Source organism: Electrophorus electricus, chromosome 16 (assembly GCF_041902795.1).
Source record: "Electrophorus electricus isolate QZ-2024a chromosome 16, ASM4190279v1, whole genome shotgun sequence".
Classification (NCBI taxonomy): Eukaryota; Metazoa; Chordata; class Actinopteri; order Gymnotiformes; family Gymnotidae; genus Electrophorus; species Electrophorus electricus.
This window is the reverse complement of record NC_137512.1, coordinates 13987501-14004199: the sequence shown is the minus strand read 5'-3', so window position 1 is coordinate 14004199 and position 16699 is coordinate 13987501. Positions and strand designations below refer to the sequence as shown.

At 41.9% G+C, this 16699-nt stretch overlaps 1 protein-coding gene across 3 annotated transcripts in view; it reads left to right on the top strand.

Annotated features, from left to right (window-relative positions):
* Positions 1-16699, top strand: part of LOC113574197 (teneurin-1-like) — a 140583-nt gene that overhangs the window by 38993 nt on the left and 84891 nt on the right. For all 3 annotated transcript variants that reach the window (XM_035532295.2, XM_027004950.3, XM_081698983.1), the window contains exons 4-5: positions 12329-12575; positions 15902-16140. In XM_035532295.2, coding sequence (XP_035388188.1) covers positions 12329-12575; positions 15902-16140 — 486 coding nt within the window. The remainder of the gene's footprint in view (positions 1-12328; positions 12576-15901; positions 16141-16699) is intronic.

The window sequence follows — 16699 nt, the reverse complement described above, 5'->3', positions numbered from 1 at the left end:
ATCATGTAATATTTATCAATCTCAAGGAGAGCACTGGCTCCCAGTAGCAGGAAACCTCAGAAGCCATTGCATGAAAATAATAATAATAATGACCTAAATAAATAAATAAATAAATAACATAAAAAGCAATTCTTCAGACGGCTAAGGTTACTGGTACATTGTCAAAGGATTTATGTTGCTGCAGTGTCAATATTGCAGTTAACTGAAAAGTCACTGACAATAAGGTAACGGGAGATGAAGCGAGCAATATAATAGACAGCTGTTATATGATCGAAAAGTTCTCCATCTAAATAGCATGCGTTATGATATGGAAAGAGGAATCTAGCACTAATGTGCAGGCAGCGTGGTTGAAGCAGGAGCCCGGAGTAAAAAAAAAAAAAAGACAATTTATTGCTGACAAGGAAACTGTTTTTAATAAACACTGATAATAGTAATTTACAGGTGGTGTACAAAAGATGACATCATTGCCTGGCAGCAGAATGGGAGAAGGTTGGGGAGGGTTGGGGAGGTGTAGTTGGTAGTGCTTCTGAGAGATAGCAGGATTGGATTTCTGCTCTGATACTGAAGTTCTAGCTGGCAGTCCGATGTCTGATCACAAACTTTCATCTTACTTGAGGCACCGTGCCATTCCTGGATTCCAGCATAGTCTGATGTTTATCGCCTTTCCCTGTACATTCAACCAGAAGCCATTACACTTCTTGTGACCAATCTTGATTGGACTTGTTAATGAATTTGTGCACATGTTAACCATGTGTTCCTTAGCATTTCCCTTAGCATTTTGCCTTCAGCATAGAGGTAGATTAATCATCATCTTTATTGTTTGTATTTATGTCTCTTGAGCCATTATCATGGGAGATCTCAACCATGATCCCAGAGAAGCCTTCCACTAATGGAAGCCACAGTTGTCTCAGGTTTACATTGCGTCTACATACTTTATAAATGACCCAGGCAGATTTGTGAACAAATAGGAAAGAGTACTTGTAATATCAGTGATTAAATGTTTTTACCTTGTATTACATCTTATGGTGTTGAATTGCCTTGATATTTCTGCTTTGATTTTCTATGTAGAAATTGGGCAGAACTACATTATTTTACATTTTGAAGGTGGAAGGTGGAATTACTGTATGTGAAATAGGTATTTGCTGACCAATATCCCTCTCTCAGATTTCTTTTCCAATAGCAATGGCATCACTAAGCTCCTAATATAAAATATGGTAGCAATGCTATCATTTGGAAAGCATAATCACTCTTTAGAAAGCAAATTAATGTAGCCAGGAGCATAACATAACACACATTGTACCCAGTCTTTGTTTATTCAGCTTTGTTGCCTAGTTATAATTTTGCAGTCCTTGCCTGATAGAATTAGCCTTTGACTACCATCACATTCAACCATGTAAATGTGGATCACTTGAAATTACATGGATACTCCAGCTGGCTTCTCTAAGCGATGCCAGCATGCTAAAGCCTGGTTACAGTTCCATTCCCTCCATGTCATCATCTTCATTTCTCAATAAATTTCTCAACCTCTGATAAATGAATTTATTAGAAAGACGTCAGTAAAGTGCAGGCTTCACATTTCAGGAGGGAACACGTTCAACTTGGCAGGCTCGGCCAGGCTCGCGTTCAAGCCACACCCACAAGGTCCTTGGCAGCTCTTTGCGTATTTGCAAGAGCATGGAATGAGTACAGGATGAGTGCAAGATGAGCACAGGATGAGAACAGCCAGCCCAGGTTTTCCCAATATGGCTCTTGCTGTCCTTGTGTGCTGAATCTTTAACACTGTTAATGGTGTCCCTCCTGAAATAAATGCTTCCTTAACATCCTGTGAATCTGAAGGGGTGGTGGATGGATGGGGTCCCATGCTTCCTGGATTTGGAGCCATATAACTTTTTCACCCAGAGTGAGATGCTTTAGACGGTTGGGAGATGGTGCATACTGATGTGTCTGTCGATACGGAACAGAAGTCGTCTCCAGCATCCCCAGCTCATCTCCATCATACTGAGCTTGTTCTGCCCCAGCTCCTTCATGGCTGGTCGATGTTGCACAAAACCTGAAACACATCTTCCTGCCAGACCGTTTTCCCTTTCCCCTATCATACATCTGTATTCCAAAACAGCTCCAAATGGCATGACCACTGTTTTTGACTTTTTGGAATAATTACACCACGCCAAGCTCCTTGATTTTAGCCAATGTGTATATGAAAAAAACAAAACCTGCCACACTTTTGAGGCATGAGTTAACTGGAATATTGATTCATTACAAGACATCAAAAGGAAGGCCATGGTCAACTGGGCACATGGGGAGCTTTGAAGAGACACTAGGTCAATCTCTGCTAGCAATAGCCAAATAGATTCTGTCCTGATCCTCTTGTTTGAAATGGCATCTTCACCATGGCAAGTGCAGACTGATTGTTAAGTACTGCAATCAGATGCTTTGATGTTAATCAGGGCTTTTCTTCCAACAGCCTACCCCCCCCCCCCCTTCACTACCTCATCTTCAGGCAAGGGCATGCTGGGAATGTACAATGAAACTAACGATTTTTGCAAAGAAGGCACATGAAAATCTCCCTCCTTAAGAGCCACATATTATGCTGAGCAAGGGATTAAGAGACAGGTCATTTGAATGACCTCACTGCATTTTAAAAGGCTAATGTGGTAGAGTTTTCTCTAGGCACTCCTTACACTTGTAGAAACACTATAATGTTTCAAATATGATATCGTGTATCATGTATTGATTGTTATCAACAGATTACAAACATAGATCATTATTTCTATTATATTCATCTAATTGTTACTTGTATTCTGACAAAAACGTGTAGTATTATGGAAAATAACATACAAAAACATACAAACAAAAGTGCCAGTGCACATTATATACCTGACGCAATTAGCAATGGAGTGTTCCACTTCTTGTTCAGTTTGAACAGAAATGCTGGTATTTGAGTTACAGAATGAACCTAATGTTTTCTTTCTCTGGCAGTTTCACTGGGGCTTTCTTTTGCACCTCAAGCTCTCTGACATATTTCAGTAAAGCTTGCTTCACTTTCCATTTCCCTGTATCATGCTGTCAGGTCTCAACGATGGTGGAGACTCTGTTTATCTTTCCCTTAACTCTCATCAGCATTTGTCATCCTTTTCCACAGACCTTTGGCAGTTCCATTAAATCACCCCTCCAATGCTAACACACGCTGACAGTAAATTTTCCCGGTTCCTTGGTCTCCCCCATTAAGTTAACCTTCATTTGCATAATGAGGAAGTAAACATTTGAAATTGTCTCTGGAGGCCGAGTCGTGCTGTCGCGTTTCCTCACCCGTCTGCCTGCATGCAGGGGCTCATAACCATTTGATCTTTGATATCTCAGCCCACGCACTGATTCTGTTCCATCAATCCAGAGCAACAAAGCGACCCAGGATCTTAGAGTCACGTTGCTTGTCGTGCACCTCCTTCCCTCCCCCGCCCCCAACCGTCTCCCCAGCCGGTGCATTGCTCGAATCGGTATTTGAGTTTTACCTGTTCTCTGCATTCACATCATGAATAAATGTTTGTATTCCCTATGCACCAACAAAAGGCTTGTGTCCCACAGACTGCACTTCAAGAGTGCCATTGTGTGATGATACAAGTACAAGAGTTTGAAGGGGTTTCCTCACACACCAGTGCACTTGGGGACTTTGTATAGTTTTACATAGCATGTTGTCTGACCTGCAATGTATAAGGAATTTATTTTAGACAAAATGAGGCTCTGTTTTTACCCACTCCCTGGGACAGTAGCTTGTTTTAATCATCGAGAGAAGTGGTGTCCTTGCAACATCTGTGAGGGATCAAACAGGGGTCCCTTTTGTAAGGTCTGCTGTGCCAAAGTCACAACAGACACATCGAGCTCTTTAGAGGGGTTTTACCTGGGCCCAGGACACTTCCCCAGATGATTTCATCTCCAGCCATGGTACTGCAGAAGGATTGTTGTTTTCACGTGAGGAGGTGAGAAAACATGCTCACTCCAAGACAGCCAGCCAACGCTCACGCGTTGAGTGCGACTCACTGCACTGTCCACACGCCTGCTTCTCAACCATGAGTCAGATTGCTTCCGGCAATTCTCAGGAGGGCTGGTGTCCAGTGGCGTGCTTGACATTTCTGTTCTCTCACAGGATAAGAGGGCTCGTTGGCGGGAGCATCCCCATGCTGTGGCAGCTGCCGACATGCTCGTAAAATGATCGCTGATGAACCTGTGGCAATTGCTCACTGAATAATGCATGTGATCTAGGGTTTTGAGGGCAGCCTATTAGGGAAACCAAACGCTGAGGCGTTTGCACCAGCAAAATCACTTACAGTAACAAACTGCAATAATGCAGGGCACCATCTCTCCCTCACACCACCACATGCCAGCAATACATCATGGGTGCACTGAAGCCATGGGACTTTCTACGCATGCACAGAGGCGAATCAGACTGACACATAATGAAGAATATGGTTTAAAGGCCTGATTGTCTAAAACGCTCCATGATCATCACCGTTACAGGGCAGATGCTATCGCAAGGAGTGTTTTTGTTGCACGTGACAACCATTGCTATCAGCGCACGTGACTATGTGGTGTGGCATGCTGGATCGTGTGCATGTATCATGGGGCCTTCTCCTTCCAGCCTCAGGTTGTCATAAAGACGGAGGCTCCGTCTAGTGCCGGGGGAGACGTGCGGGGGACTGCTCTCGAATAGCCTGTCACTCTTCCGGATGGATGCTTATCGCTTCAGCAATGACCACACGTGGGAGCTGATAAGTGCTCCATATGGATGGCGCAAGAGCCATGGCCAACGTGGGCTCTAATGGTTGGCTTCCTATTACACTGGCCACTGGGGGACCTAGCAGCAAGAGATGTCATTTGATTAGCCTGGCAAAGGGCTAAATCGCCACTTCCATGTAGGCTCGGCTCAAAATTTCACTCTTCCGTGCCGGACTGAGTGACAGGACTCAGGGACAGGAAATGATGGGGCTGCATTACCTCCTCCAATGCCTGGGGTTCATCAAAAGCTGAATAGGGATTAAACATGATTGAGCATTGTTTTGCAATGGCATCTTTTCATATTCCAGCCATGCTTGATCAAATCTTGTTAATGTACACCATGTGACAATGCAGACCAGGTAACTATATGCTCTTTTAAAACATCCTTAAGACTCTTCAGACAATGTTTGTACACCAGATATCTCTATTTATTATTTTGCTTCATATGAAAGTATTTTTTTCTCACCCAGGCACTAATAATTTGCATCTTCATACTAGCACAGCATGGCATAACATAGGTCAGAGTTCTAATTTTTCCATGTACTTATATATTAAATGATTTTACATTACCCCAAACAGTGTTCACCATTAATATGTTGTACACAGCAAAATCCCCAGTGTTAACACTGTTATAGTGTCCATTTTTTTCCATCTGGACACATAAACACTGGAGTTATTAATTCAACACTGGGGTTTTTTGCTGTGTACTGTGTCACTATGTTCTTTAAATAGGCCAGCATTAATCGTTATTTTTTAATGAACTCGGATAGGCAGTATACGTTTTGCCAGCACATCCCTGCCACTGCAACCAGCTTTGACCTGTGAGTCAAACTTTGCAGCACCTCCTGGGTTTGTGCTGTTCCTCTGTGGAACACAAGTGGGCATGTGTTGCCTTGACTCCAGAAGGCCGGCTTCAGCAGGCTGACGCCGCACGCCTGTTGTTGCATGTTTGTTTTGATAGGTGTGATCAGCCTAGCAGAACGGTTCCTGTGTAGCTGCCGGGGGCCTGACCTGGCCTGTGGCGGCTCCCCCGTGTGTGTGTGCTGCTCCTGGCTCTCCGGAGGGGCCCGCTCCATTGACCGCAGCTTCCCTCGTGCCAGGGTGCCCTGGCCAGCCTCAGACAGTTTCGGACAGGATGCCAGACGGCAGCTTATGTCTCTTTCTCCTCTGTTTTTTCCTTCTTTTCTCTTTCAATGGGTCACAGACAACAGCCATAATTTGTGCCTTAACTACGCAGTTTGGCCACGAAACCATTTCAGAGCGTCAACTGGGTGCTTTTGAGCTGTACATGACAGCAGCATGCAGGTTACACGAGGAGCAGAGAGTGCTTGAGTATTTAGCACTGTTGTGAGAATCCTGGTGTTTTATTCAAAGAGCAAAACTATAAGATATACAAAAATATAAGAAATAAGAACTTTTACATCATACAGCATACACCTCAATATTGGTGCAATTAATGGCCCGTTGCCATATAGTTGCCATATATGATTAATGGCTGATATTGATGCTTCTGTAGTGCTCCACATAAAATCATGTGCAATGTGTCCATTCCCTCAATATAGAGCTCACATATTCCTATTGTCGTTTGGCAAGACTTATATGACATTTTCTAAGATTATATGAATAATGGGCCACATTAGGTTGCCTCATCTGTCAATAGCCATCTTGCCCCCCTGATGTATGAGCTAATTAAACTCATTATGGGCCAGTCTAGTTTAAGAGGTTCCCAGTAATGAAGCTTCAATTATATCTCTTCTTCACTGTAGTGGGGAGCATGCGAACACTACCATTCAACTTCACATTGTTGCGTTTCTTTCTTTACATTTTTTTAAAGACATAGTAGACAGATATAGAAACATGTTGGTGTCTCATAGGTAATTCGCCCAATACGTGGAACAGTCTCAAAACAGTGTTCTGGGACATAGAGAACTGGGTGAGTGTGACCCCCCCCACCCCAACGCCTCCACTCTGAATTCTCTCTCTCATGCCTCCAGGCCTGGTGCGCGTAAAGCCTGTTTGTGCCCCAATCTTGCACTGTGAAAGCACTCACAGTTAATGCTGTTGACTCGAACAAGCACTGGCGGGGCCGGCGAATAAATTTCCATACATTTCAATCCATTCGCCCAACCCCTTAAAGCGCAAAAATATAATTACTGGGAGATTGCGCCTCTGTGTCTTTGTGCTTTGCTAATACACATAGTCACAAATCCAATGCACCATTGGATTTGCTGCTTCTTGGTTTATTTTCTCTCTTTATACTCTCTTCCACTAGCCCTATGGTGTCTTGTCACTCTGCTCTTGTTTGCTGAGTTCAGGCTTTTTTTTTCTCCATGCGGAAGCTACTAGATCAGTTGAGGAGCATTACGGCTAATGCATATTCAAACCAGCAGCTCATTATGAGCTCCGCTGCTGGCCTCATATGGTGCTCTCCAGACAGCTCTGTCACCAAGTCCGTGTTCTGCTGGCCATGTCAAGACAGTAACCCCTGGAGCAGGTGGCAATGACACTAGCCTGGAGAGTGTGACATGGACGCCCCGCCGAAGAGCCGAACGACGAGAGCCGGAGGACCTTGGCAATTCTGCTGCGCTTGTCACAACTGGCAGAGAGAAAACCTGGACTCTCTCCCAAGGGAAAAGAAACTCAGCTCTTGACACTCAAGGGCTTCCAGTCAGAAGCTGTCAGAAGCATAGCATGAAAAAACCCTAATGGTGCTTTTTTAAGGTGCACATTGTTATCCTGGTTTGCAAAGTTCTGATTGATTCTAACTGTAATATATCAAAAGACTCAAGTTGAGCAAATTGGACTGACGCTCTGATGATTTGAAGAGTAGCTTGTCATGGGATTTCAAAGATGCAAATTTGCAGGCTGATCTCAGTGTAATCATGCTGTGATCTTCTCATCATTATCAGGTCGACAGCATCCACATACCCCGTCATTGTGTCATGGCTGTGTTTATCATTATTAGCATCATCATCACTGGTATCATCATCATCATCATCATCATCATCACAATCACCATCAACATCATCATGAGTCATTTGCAATATAGCCATCAACACCCATAATTATCATCATTAACAATTATAAATTAGCTTTAATCAGTTTTCAGTTATTTAGCTGCCACCATCAATATTAACAGATCTTTTACAGCCTTGTTATTTTCAGCTGGATATTTCAACAAACATGCAAATACATATATGAATCTGGCACAGATTATTTTAGTTAAAGAAAATATCTGTGTTGTAAGTCTACAACAAATTTAGATTATGCAACCTTTTGATGCTCAGGTTTAAAAAATTAGTCTTATGTGAAACAAATCTAATTTCAGTTAAATGCAGATGCCCAACTATCTAACTGAACAATAAACCTAGTACTGGAACCAGAGTCTTGGAGGCCAGAAATTCTTCAAAGCTTATCCCTAGCTTTCAGGTGCTTGTAGATGATAATATATCTTAAATTATATCCAGGTAGTCTCTATGATTGAATAATAAGCCATTTGCCAAAGCAGTTTGATACCTTGAATAGCATGTGGATCCTCTCAGCTCTGGAGCAGCCAGGCTTGTGGAGGTGGGGAATTGTCTTTCTTTCACACTCATATTCCTGTGAGGATTTGCTATTATTCACTGCCTCTCAGGGAAGTGATTTTATTCAGCCAGAATGTTGTGAAAATGATGACACTTTCACATGTAATCCAAAGGACTATGCATTGCTCCTATCAAAGCCTTTAGTCATCAGTCTTTCCTGAAACTGCATACCACATCATTCTCAAACTAATGACAACCCCATTTGCATAAGATGGACCAGCCACAGACCCTGGGCAAATCCCTAGAGGTCTCTGGCTAGCTGCTGGATATATGACATGTTGATTAATGGTAGAACATACAATCTGTCATATTTGATCAGGTCCAGAAGCAGGGGATGCTAGAATGTGTGAATTAAAAAAAAAATGTAAATGTGCAGTTAAACTTAGTGGAGAAATGTACTTTATTGGGTTACACACTGTACTCTTTAAAAGTCCATTTCTCAAGGGAGCTAATTTAGGATACTTGAGCTTGTTCCCTGTGGGGCATCCCCTTTTGGTATCAGGTAGCGCCCTTTCATAAATATTTATAAATATTCAGAAAGGAAAAGTTCTATCTGGGAATTCTCTATACCTTAACCAAAAGAGTAATGGCATTTATGTTTCATTTCATCACCACGAACAAGGTCACACATACTAGCCCAGGGATTCTAAAACATAAAAATTTGTAACCCTTTTTTTTTTTTTTTTTTTTGTATCCTGATAAAGTTTGAGCTACTTTGTTTCCCATATAGCATGTACCATAATGGCTTTCAGAATTTTTGAAGTTTTGCTTTTGTTTCTGTTATATTTGTATGCATCTTCATGCTGTAAGAATGTAAGAAGATATTTTCAAGGCTTGAAGTCTTTAATGGTATAGCATTGCATCCAGAAATACACAATATCTTTGAAGATAATGAGAGAACCCTAAGTTCTGATAATAATATATAACCACATACAACACAAGTACTTCAAGGACATCTAGGTGAGCTGTTCTCAGTAAGAGAGAGAAAGAGAGAGATAGAGCTTAATAGAGGTCCTGTGAAAATGTCATAATGTCCAACAGCAACAGGAGCCAATCTCATTTCATGGTCACAACTGTTGCCTAATATTAATTTTGATTTATCATGGCCTTATTAAGATAATATCTGCCCTTAGAAAGGTGATGAGCATTTTTCTAAGCCATGCTAATTTTAAGTGTTAGCTAAACTAATCTAGTCAGTTCATTAGCCAGCATTTGCTAGCGTCTCTGAAGTTCAATTACACATTTCGGGTAGTGGAAAACCATGGCGCACACAAGCCAGTGAGAGGTGGCAATGCTTTAATGAGCATGAAATGTGTGTTTTTGATGAGTTTTTATAGTTGTCTGATTGGTCATTTGCAGCACCATGTGAAAAACACCTGGCAGAGCTAATCCAACATTCTAGAGCCTATATTCAGGCAATCCTTATAGTCTACATTCTCTTGTGCATGCAATACAAAGATAACTAGGATTTATTTTTCCCAACACAGATTTATGTTTTACAATGCACATTCATTTCACAGAAGCAATCTTGATAATGGTTAAATAATATAGTCATGTCATATAATGAATTACCCAACGTTTGTCAGTGTCAGAAAAACAGGAATTGTTATATATGATTCTTTTCAGAGATCTTGCATTTATATCTCCTTGTATTGTCAAAAATAAAGCCTTATGCACCAAAACTGCAGAAATCCCAGTGATTATATTTCATTATAACTTACCATCCTTTGAATGGGAACTAGACATCAATTACTACTATTGTACATCAGATTCTGGCAGTCATATAAACTGACAAGACAAAAAACTGTACAGAATGTTGAAATATAAGGTAATGACTCCAGTATTACATAACTATTGTCCTACAGGTAGTGGCAGCACTCAAGCTGCTTTTAGATGGCACCAAAACTATTGCTGTATGTCTGATCCAGCCTGTAATTATTATTGTATAGGCAAGAAGTCATATTGGGGAAGTTTACGCCACTTTGGCTGTCATGTCCCAAAGCAACTGCAGCTAAGCTCTCTAATGCACCATCTGGCTTCTTCGTCCTGCACACTCGCACGCACACTCGCACACACACACACCACACACACACACACACACACACACACACACACACACATACATACTCCCTCTCTCTCTCTCTCAGACACAAAGCTTTGTGACACACTACTTTTTATCTCCACAGGAATTTCAGATTTTCCATATCAGCTGGTCTAATGTTTGCTTATTTATTTATTTATTTATTTATTTATTTATGTGAACTTAGTATTTATTTGCAATATCTCCCCCAATTTACTACATAGGTCTCTATGAATGTATCATTTCTATTGGGGTGGAGGGTACATACTTTGCTGATATTCTGAAGCATCTGCTTAGTATTGTCAGAAAAGAATGAGAAACCTTGTGGATGTCTGAATAACTGGAGCTTCATTTGCTGACAGAGGACAGGGACCCTGCTGTCCCTTTTTTCGCTGTGCAAACATAAAAGGCACATAGCACTGTTGCGGTTCAAACCTTAGTGGCAGAGATAGCATTAGGATTTGCATTGTAGTGTAGGGCCACATCAGGGTTTTCTAAAAGACGAAGAAGTACTTTTATTGATCCCCTTGAGGAAATTTTCTGTCTGCATTTAACCCATCTGAACTGAATTCTCACACACACCAGTTAGCACAGCACCAATTAGCACAATACACACTAGGGGTAGTGAGAGCACACACACATACCCACAGCATTGGGCACCGACGTACTGCAGCACCCAGGGAGTAATTGGGGCTTAGTTGGGGGGCCTTGCTCAAGGGCACTTCAACCAAGTCTATTGCTGGTTCAGGGAGCCAACCCTCCAGTCTTTCAGTCTCAACCCCAATTCTTTAACCTTTAGGCCATGGTTGCCCATACAGTTTGTATCATTCATATACTTCTAATAGTTTATATTTTAGGAATGTTTCAGGGGATTTGTATAATACTTTCACAAGTGTAAAAAGTGGTCTGAAAACAAGTAGGGCCATAATGGTCTGAAGCAAAACTTCAGTGGAACTCATGATCATAAATGTTATCTTATTTTGCATTTTTGCTGAAAGACATGCACTTCTTGATTATATTTTTTGTTTGTATTCTCAAAGTGTTACAATTGCTGTATGGAGAGGATGGCCATTGCTTTTCATGTGAAGCACTCCTCTCTATTCAACATGGAATGGAGACTAGTGTATTTGAAACATTTTGTTGTCTCCACATGACATCGTTGCACGTTTCAGTAATGTCAGTGTTGAATGGCACAGTTTGCAACTCCTGCAGATCTTGACGATGCACAGAATCATGCAATAAACATCACACAAAGACTCTGCGTTCACCTCGGGCAAGCTATCACACAAAATATTTTTTTCATGAGAACTTTTTATTTCATTCTGCACATTTTACCTCACCGTGCACACATCGTCTTACATCGCTTTTATATGTGGTAGCGTGTCTGAAATCAAATCAGGAGAAGTGAACCCACAGCTTATGGAAGAAGTAAGCATATCTGATGGTAGTAGTTATATGTGAAACTTCTTTGATAGCTCCTGGGCAGAGAAGTGAAGTCAGGGTAAGTTTCTTCAAAGCATTCAAAAATGACTCCTGACTGAATAATGGATCCAAAAAGGTTATGATTGTTGATAACAAATTAAAACCAATAGACATTTGCTAGTGATTTTTTTAGAGTTTTTCATCTGATTTCATCAGACAATTTTGTTAGCTTTTTGTTAACAAATGAAACCTTTTATGTCAGTTTCTCACATGGCTTACAGCTGCCAAATTATCTGCTGTAATTGAAGCAAAAAATCATCAGTGTGTGCTCAACAGGGCAGAGTGTTTTAACAGTAAAAAGAAAAAAATACTCATTCTGTGTTACAGTTTCTGCTTTTCTTTGTTCGATTTAACTTTATAGGAATTGATTACTTTTTGCTCGTGTGTGTGTGTGTGTGTGTGTGTGTGCCAGCCTCTGCAGAGCTTCGCAGTAGTCCAGGTGGGCAATTCACCTTCCGGCCACTGCCCCCTCCTCCTCCACCCCCGCATGCCTGCACCTGTGCCAGGCCCGCTCCCTACGCCCACGTCACCCTGCAGAGAAACACTATGCCCTTGCGCAGCCAGGCCAGCCAGGTGTCAGACGCTGATGATGGGCAGGCAGACCACACCCAGCTCCACAACAACTGGGGGCTCAACAGCAGCATCCCGCTGGAAACAAGGTTGGTCTGGAGAGCCCAGAGCATTGTTAACTTTCAGTGTCACTGTATAAAATCTCTCCTTTTAAATCATTGCACTTTAATAAGCAGTTTTCTGTTATTGAACCATTCATTTGTTTGGTTTTGTTGTACCTTCACTGTAGGCTATTTCTTTTTATGAGACCTGAATATTTGATTCCTAATGTCCCATATAAGTCAGATTGTTGTTGTAAAGCAATCCTTATGGGTGGCTTGCAGAATAATTGAAGGTTATGATAGGTAATATCTCCCACATGATAATAACAGTAGCGAAACCAGATTAGGACTGCAATATTACTTATCTAGTACATCCCATCTGGACTCCTTTTATTTGTGTGAACATCTGTGGTCTTGAAGAAAGACTTTGTCAAATTTGTAACTTCCATTTCAATTTTTATCTTTGTCAGCTTCACCAACTGCCAGATGTCCTTTGCAGCAAACAACATTTTAAACCATATTCTAAACAGCCACACTGTCAGTAAAGAGTGCACAAAATGAGATGCTCTCTCTTTCTCTTTCTTGTGTGCAGCATGTAGAAATTTGTCTCTGAGAAGATACAGCAAGACAAATATTCTGTTTGCATTTTTAATGAAGACTTGGTAACAGTTGAATTCATACATTAAATGACTTGGGATGAGATTGGCATCCAGCCAGTCATGAAGAAAGGTTTTAATAAGATATGAATCTATCTGTAATTAGATCCTCTGCTTTGGTCTGTGTGTGTGTGTGTGTGTGTGTGTGTGTGTGAGAGAGAGAGAGAGAGAGAGAGAGAGAGAGAGAGAGAGAGAGAGAAAAGGAGTGAGAAGAAGGAATAGATGCAGTGACTATTTAAATTAATGATTGGTTAAATATAAATATCTGAAAGGGTTGACAAGTAAAGGCTAATTGTGCAGCTTTTTATCTAACCAAACTCAGTGCCGCTATACATTGTGCTTGGTATTCCCACTGCAGTTAACAACAGTTAATTTTGTCACCACTCCTGCCCAGGATAGTCCCTCTTTAGAATTAATGTTTCTGTTCACCTTTTGGCTCAACATACAGTCTTGCTGTCTTGTGTCCCTGCTCTTCAAATGACCATTTTCAACTTAAATCTGAACAGTTCTTAATTCTGTTTTTATTTTCAGTGTCCTGGCCACATGTTTTGTTTGTTCAGTGAATGAGTGAGCCAGATAACACAAACACAAGCATGGTAGGAAAACTGATAATAGATAAGCAGTAAGGACGAACAATTCCCTTGAAGAGCTGAGGGAGGTTTGGAGGTGAAATTAGATGTACTCTCTCTCTTTCATGCCCTCTCTTTCTCTTTCACTCACTCTCTCTCACACCCTCTCTCCCTCTTTGCTTCATTGTCTGAATCACCTCACCTTCATTGACCACATAGTGCAGGGAGAGAAGAAAAAATAAAAACAAACAAAAAATGTACTTCCCAATTATTATAACTTGTTTTCAACAAATGCTTCTGAGCTTTGACTTCTTCTCTGTCATTATCATGGCTTTTGGACTGATTAATTAGTGCTTCCAGCCTGTTGGAAATAAATTGTCTGTGTGCTTACCAAGACACTTTGACATTGAACTGCTTTACAGAGACTGATCAAAGGTCTTTATTTTCCTCCTTTCTTCAGTTATCCTCTCCCATAAGGTATCTTCATTCAAGAGATGTTAGCCACCACTCTCTTGGCTGATGCCTGGACTGGCCACAACGTCCAACATTTCTGCTTAAACAATTGTTTTAACTTTTGAATATGATGTATCTGGACCTTGTCGGGACAAGAGTAAAATAATAATAATTAAAAAATATCATTATATAAATGTACTAGCTAAATCAATTGTTGAAATTACTTTTAAGGAGGGCCGATTTTTACCTGTGGCATTCCAGTGTCTTTAGGAGTGAAATGTAGTATGTAGAGCAGTAATGCATGTTGTTTGTGAGTAGGTGAAGAAGAGATGCAACTGGGCGACTGGGACACCTGAGCCCTGCAACTGTAGCTCATGCAGGGGTTTTAATTGAAGTCTGCGCCACTTTTCATCAGCTTCTGAGCGTTAAGAATAGCCCTTCAAAAAGGCAGACCTCCTGAAGTGAAGTAACACTCATTTTCTTGGGGAGTTCTCCAGGGAAATATGGTTTCCTATATGAGATTTCAGGTTGTTGGCTATAGCCTGTGGATATTGTCTTTGAAGATCAAGGAAATGTGAAAAATTATAAATAGAAAATTCTATTTAAAGAAGTAGAAGATGTTAATGGGGAGGGATAAAAAAAAAAAAAATGCAAATGGTGTCGTGGCCAACAGACGGACATGATTATCAAAAGCCCTCTCACTGACGGCCTCTTCTTAAAATGGCAGAGCCTTAGTTGTGTAGAGCTGCCTTTGTGATGTTTCCCTGATGGAGACTAAAGTAAGTATGAAAACTCACGTTTTGTTCCCTTCAGCACTCCCCCTTTTGCTGTAGTGTAAGACTAACCTTGTGTCAGAGCACTTCGCACCCACCAAGGTGGGGACTCTTCACAGCTGGCTGACCTCTAGATGTTTTCCTTTAAGAGAATACCCCCCTCCCCCAATGCCAAACACACACATACAGCCTCCCAAATAAACGGCACATGCCGAGGTTATTCTCACGGGCCAACAAAACAGTGTTAATATTGCACGAGGTGCACAAACTTCCCATCTGGAAGGCTTCCCAGCTGTTAGATCCTGTGCCGTTGCCTCCCGAGTGAATTAAGGCCCTTTCTGCATTCTTCATGCCGATACGGAGATAGCTAGCTGCTGACTTGTGTCAATTACTCTTCTCACTGCTTTTACAGGGAGGATTTTCAGGACAATCTCTTTAAGCATTAAAGCTCACATTATGAAATCAGAGGTGTAAAATCTCACTGAAGGAGCTTCAGTTTGGCGGAGCGTGCTACAGTTTGTTTTCTGTCCCGTGGTCTCTGAGGCATATTTTATCTATGGATGTTAAATTTTGCCCATAAAAAAATATCTCACATTTTGTTTTAGCAAGAAGTCTGGCAGCATGAAGCACTGGTATATTTTGACATACATTTAATTGTGCTCAACACACAAATCATAGCATGCCTTTAAGGGTGAGGCCCACTGCGCCCATAAAACAGCTTGGCTAAATCAGTGCAGTTATCAGCATCACTGCCTGGATAAGCAGCGACAGAATTTCCATGCTACACCACTAGGCTAACATGCGGCGGGTGCTGACATTTGCCATGCGTGCGGCATTTAGCCATATAATTGAAAATCCTGCCCTCTGCCCTCTATTGCTGCTGTGCTTCATAAACAAAAAGCTCCCTTCTGTCATCTCCACAGGCACTTCCTGTTCAAGCCCGGCTCAGGATCTACGGCCCTGCTGGGCGCAGCCAGCCAGAACTACCCACTCACCTCCAACACGGTGTACTCTCCACCGCCACGACCCCTCCCCCGCGGCAACTTCTCCCGGCCCATGTTCACCTTCAACAAGCCACACAAGTGCTGCAACTGGAAATGCACAGCGCTGAGCGCCACCGCCATCACCGTCACGCTGGCCTTGCTGCTTACCTACGTCATCGGTAGGCCTCTGCTCCTCACCTCTCCCTCCTTAAACCACTCAACCCACTCCTCTCTCGCTTTGCAAGCTGTCTTCTTTTCTTTCTCCTTTTGTTGTTGTTTTTTTCATTACAGGTTCTTTGGCACAGTGTGGTTTAAGGGTGAATTTAACGAAACACAGGCAAAACATGAAAATCCCAGGCTAGAACAATCATATTCTGTTAAAGCAGGACAGCAGCTGACTGGGGAGTTAGTGAGAGGTATGAAATTTGAACTTGTCGTTAATTGGTTTTTGGTACTCTTCCCGGGGGGTGGGGTGGGGTGGATGAAATCCTCCTGCCTCTTTGTTGTCGGATGCCATGGCTACAGCACCACTTCCACTTGCACCATTTATTCTGCAGTGCACATTGCATCTGAGCTCCATGTACAGGACCATTCCAGACCATTCTTGGTAGCAAGCCTGAGTACCCGCATAGATTATCGATGAGGAAATATATGTTGTTAGTCTGCTCGTGTGCACCTGTCATTTGCAGGAACTGTCTGCCCCCCACGCATCTGGCTTGAGTGGCTTGATTGGATGTG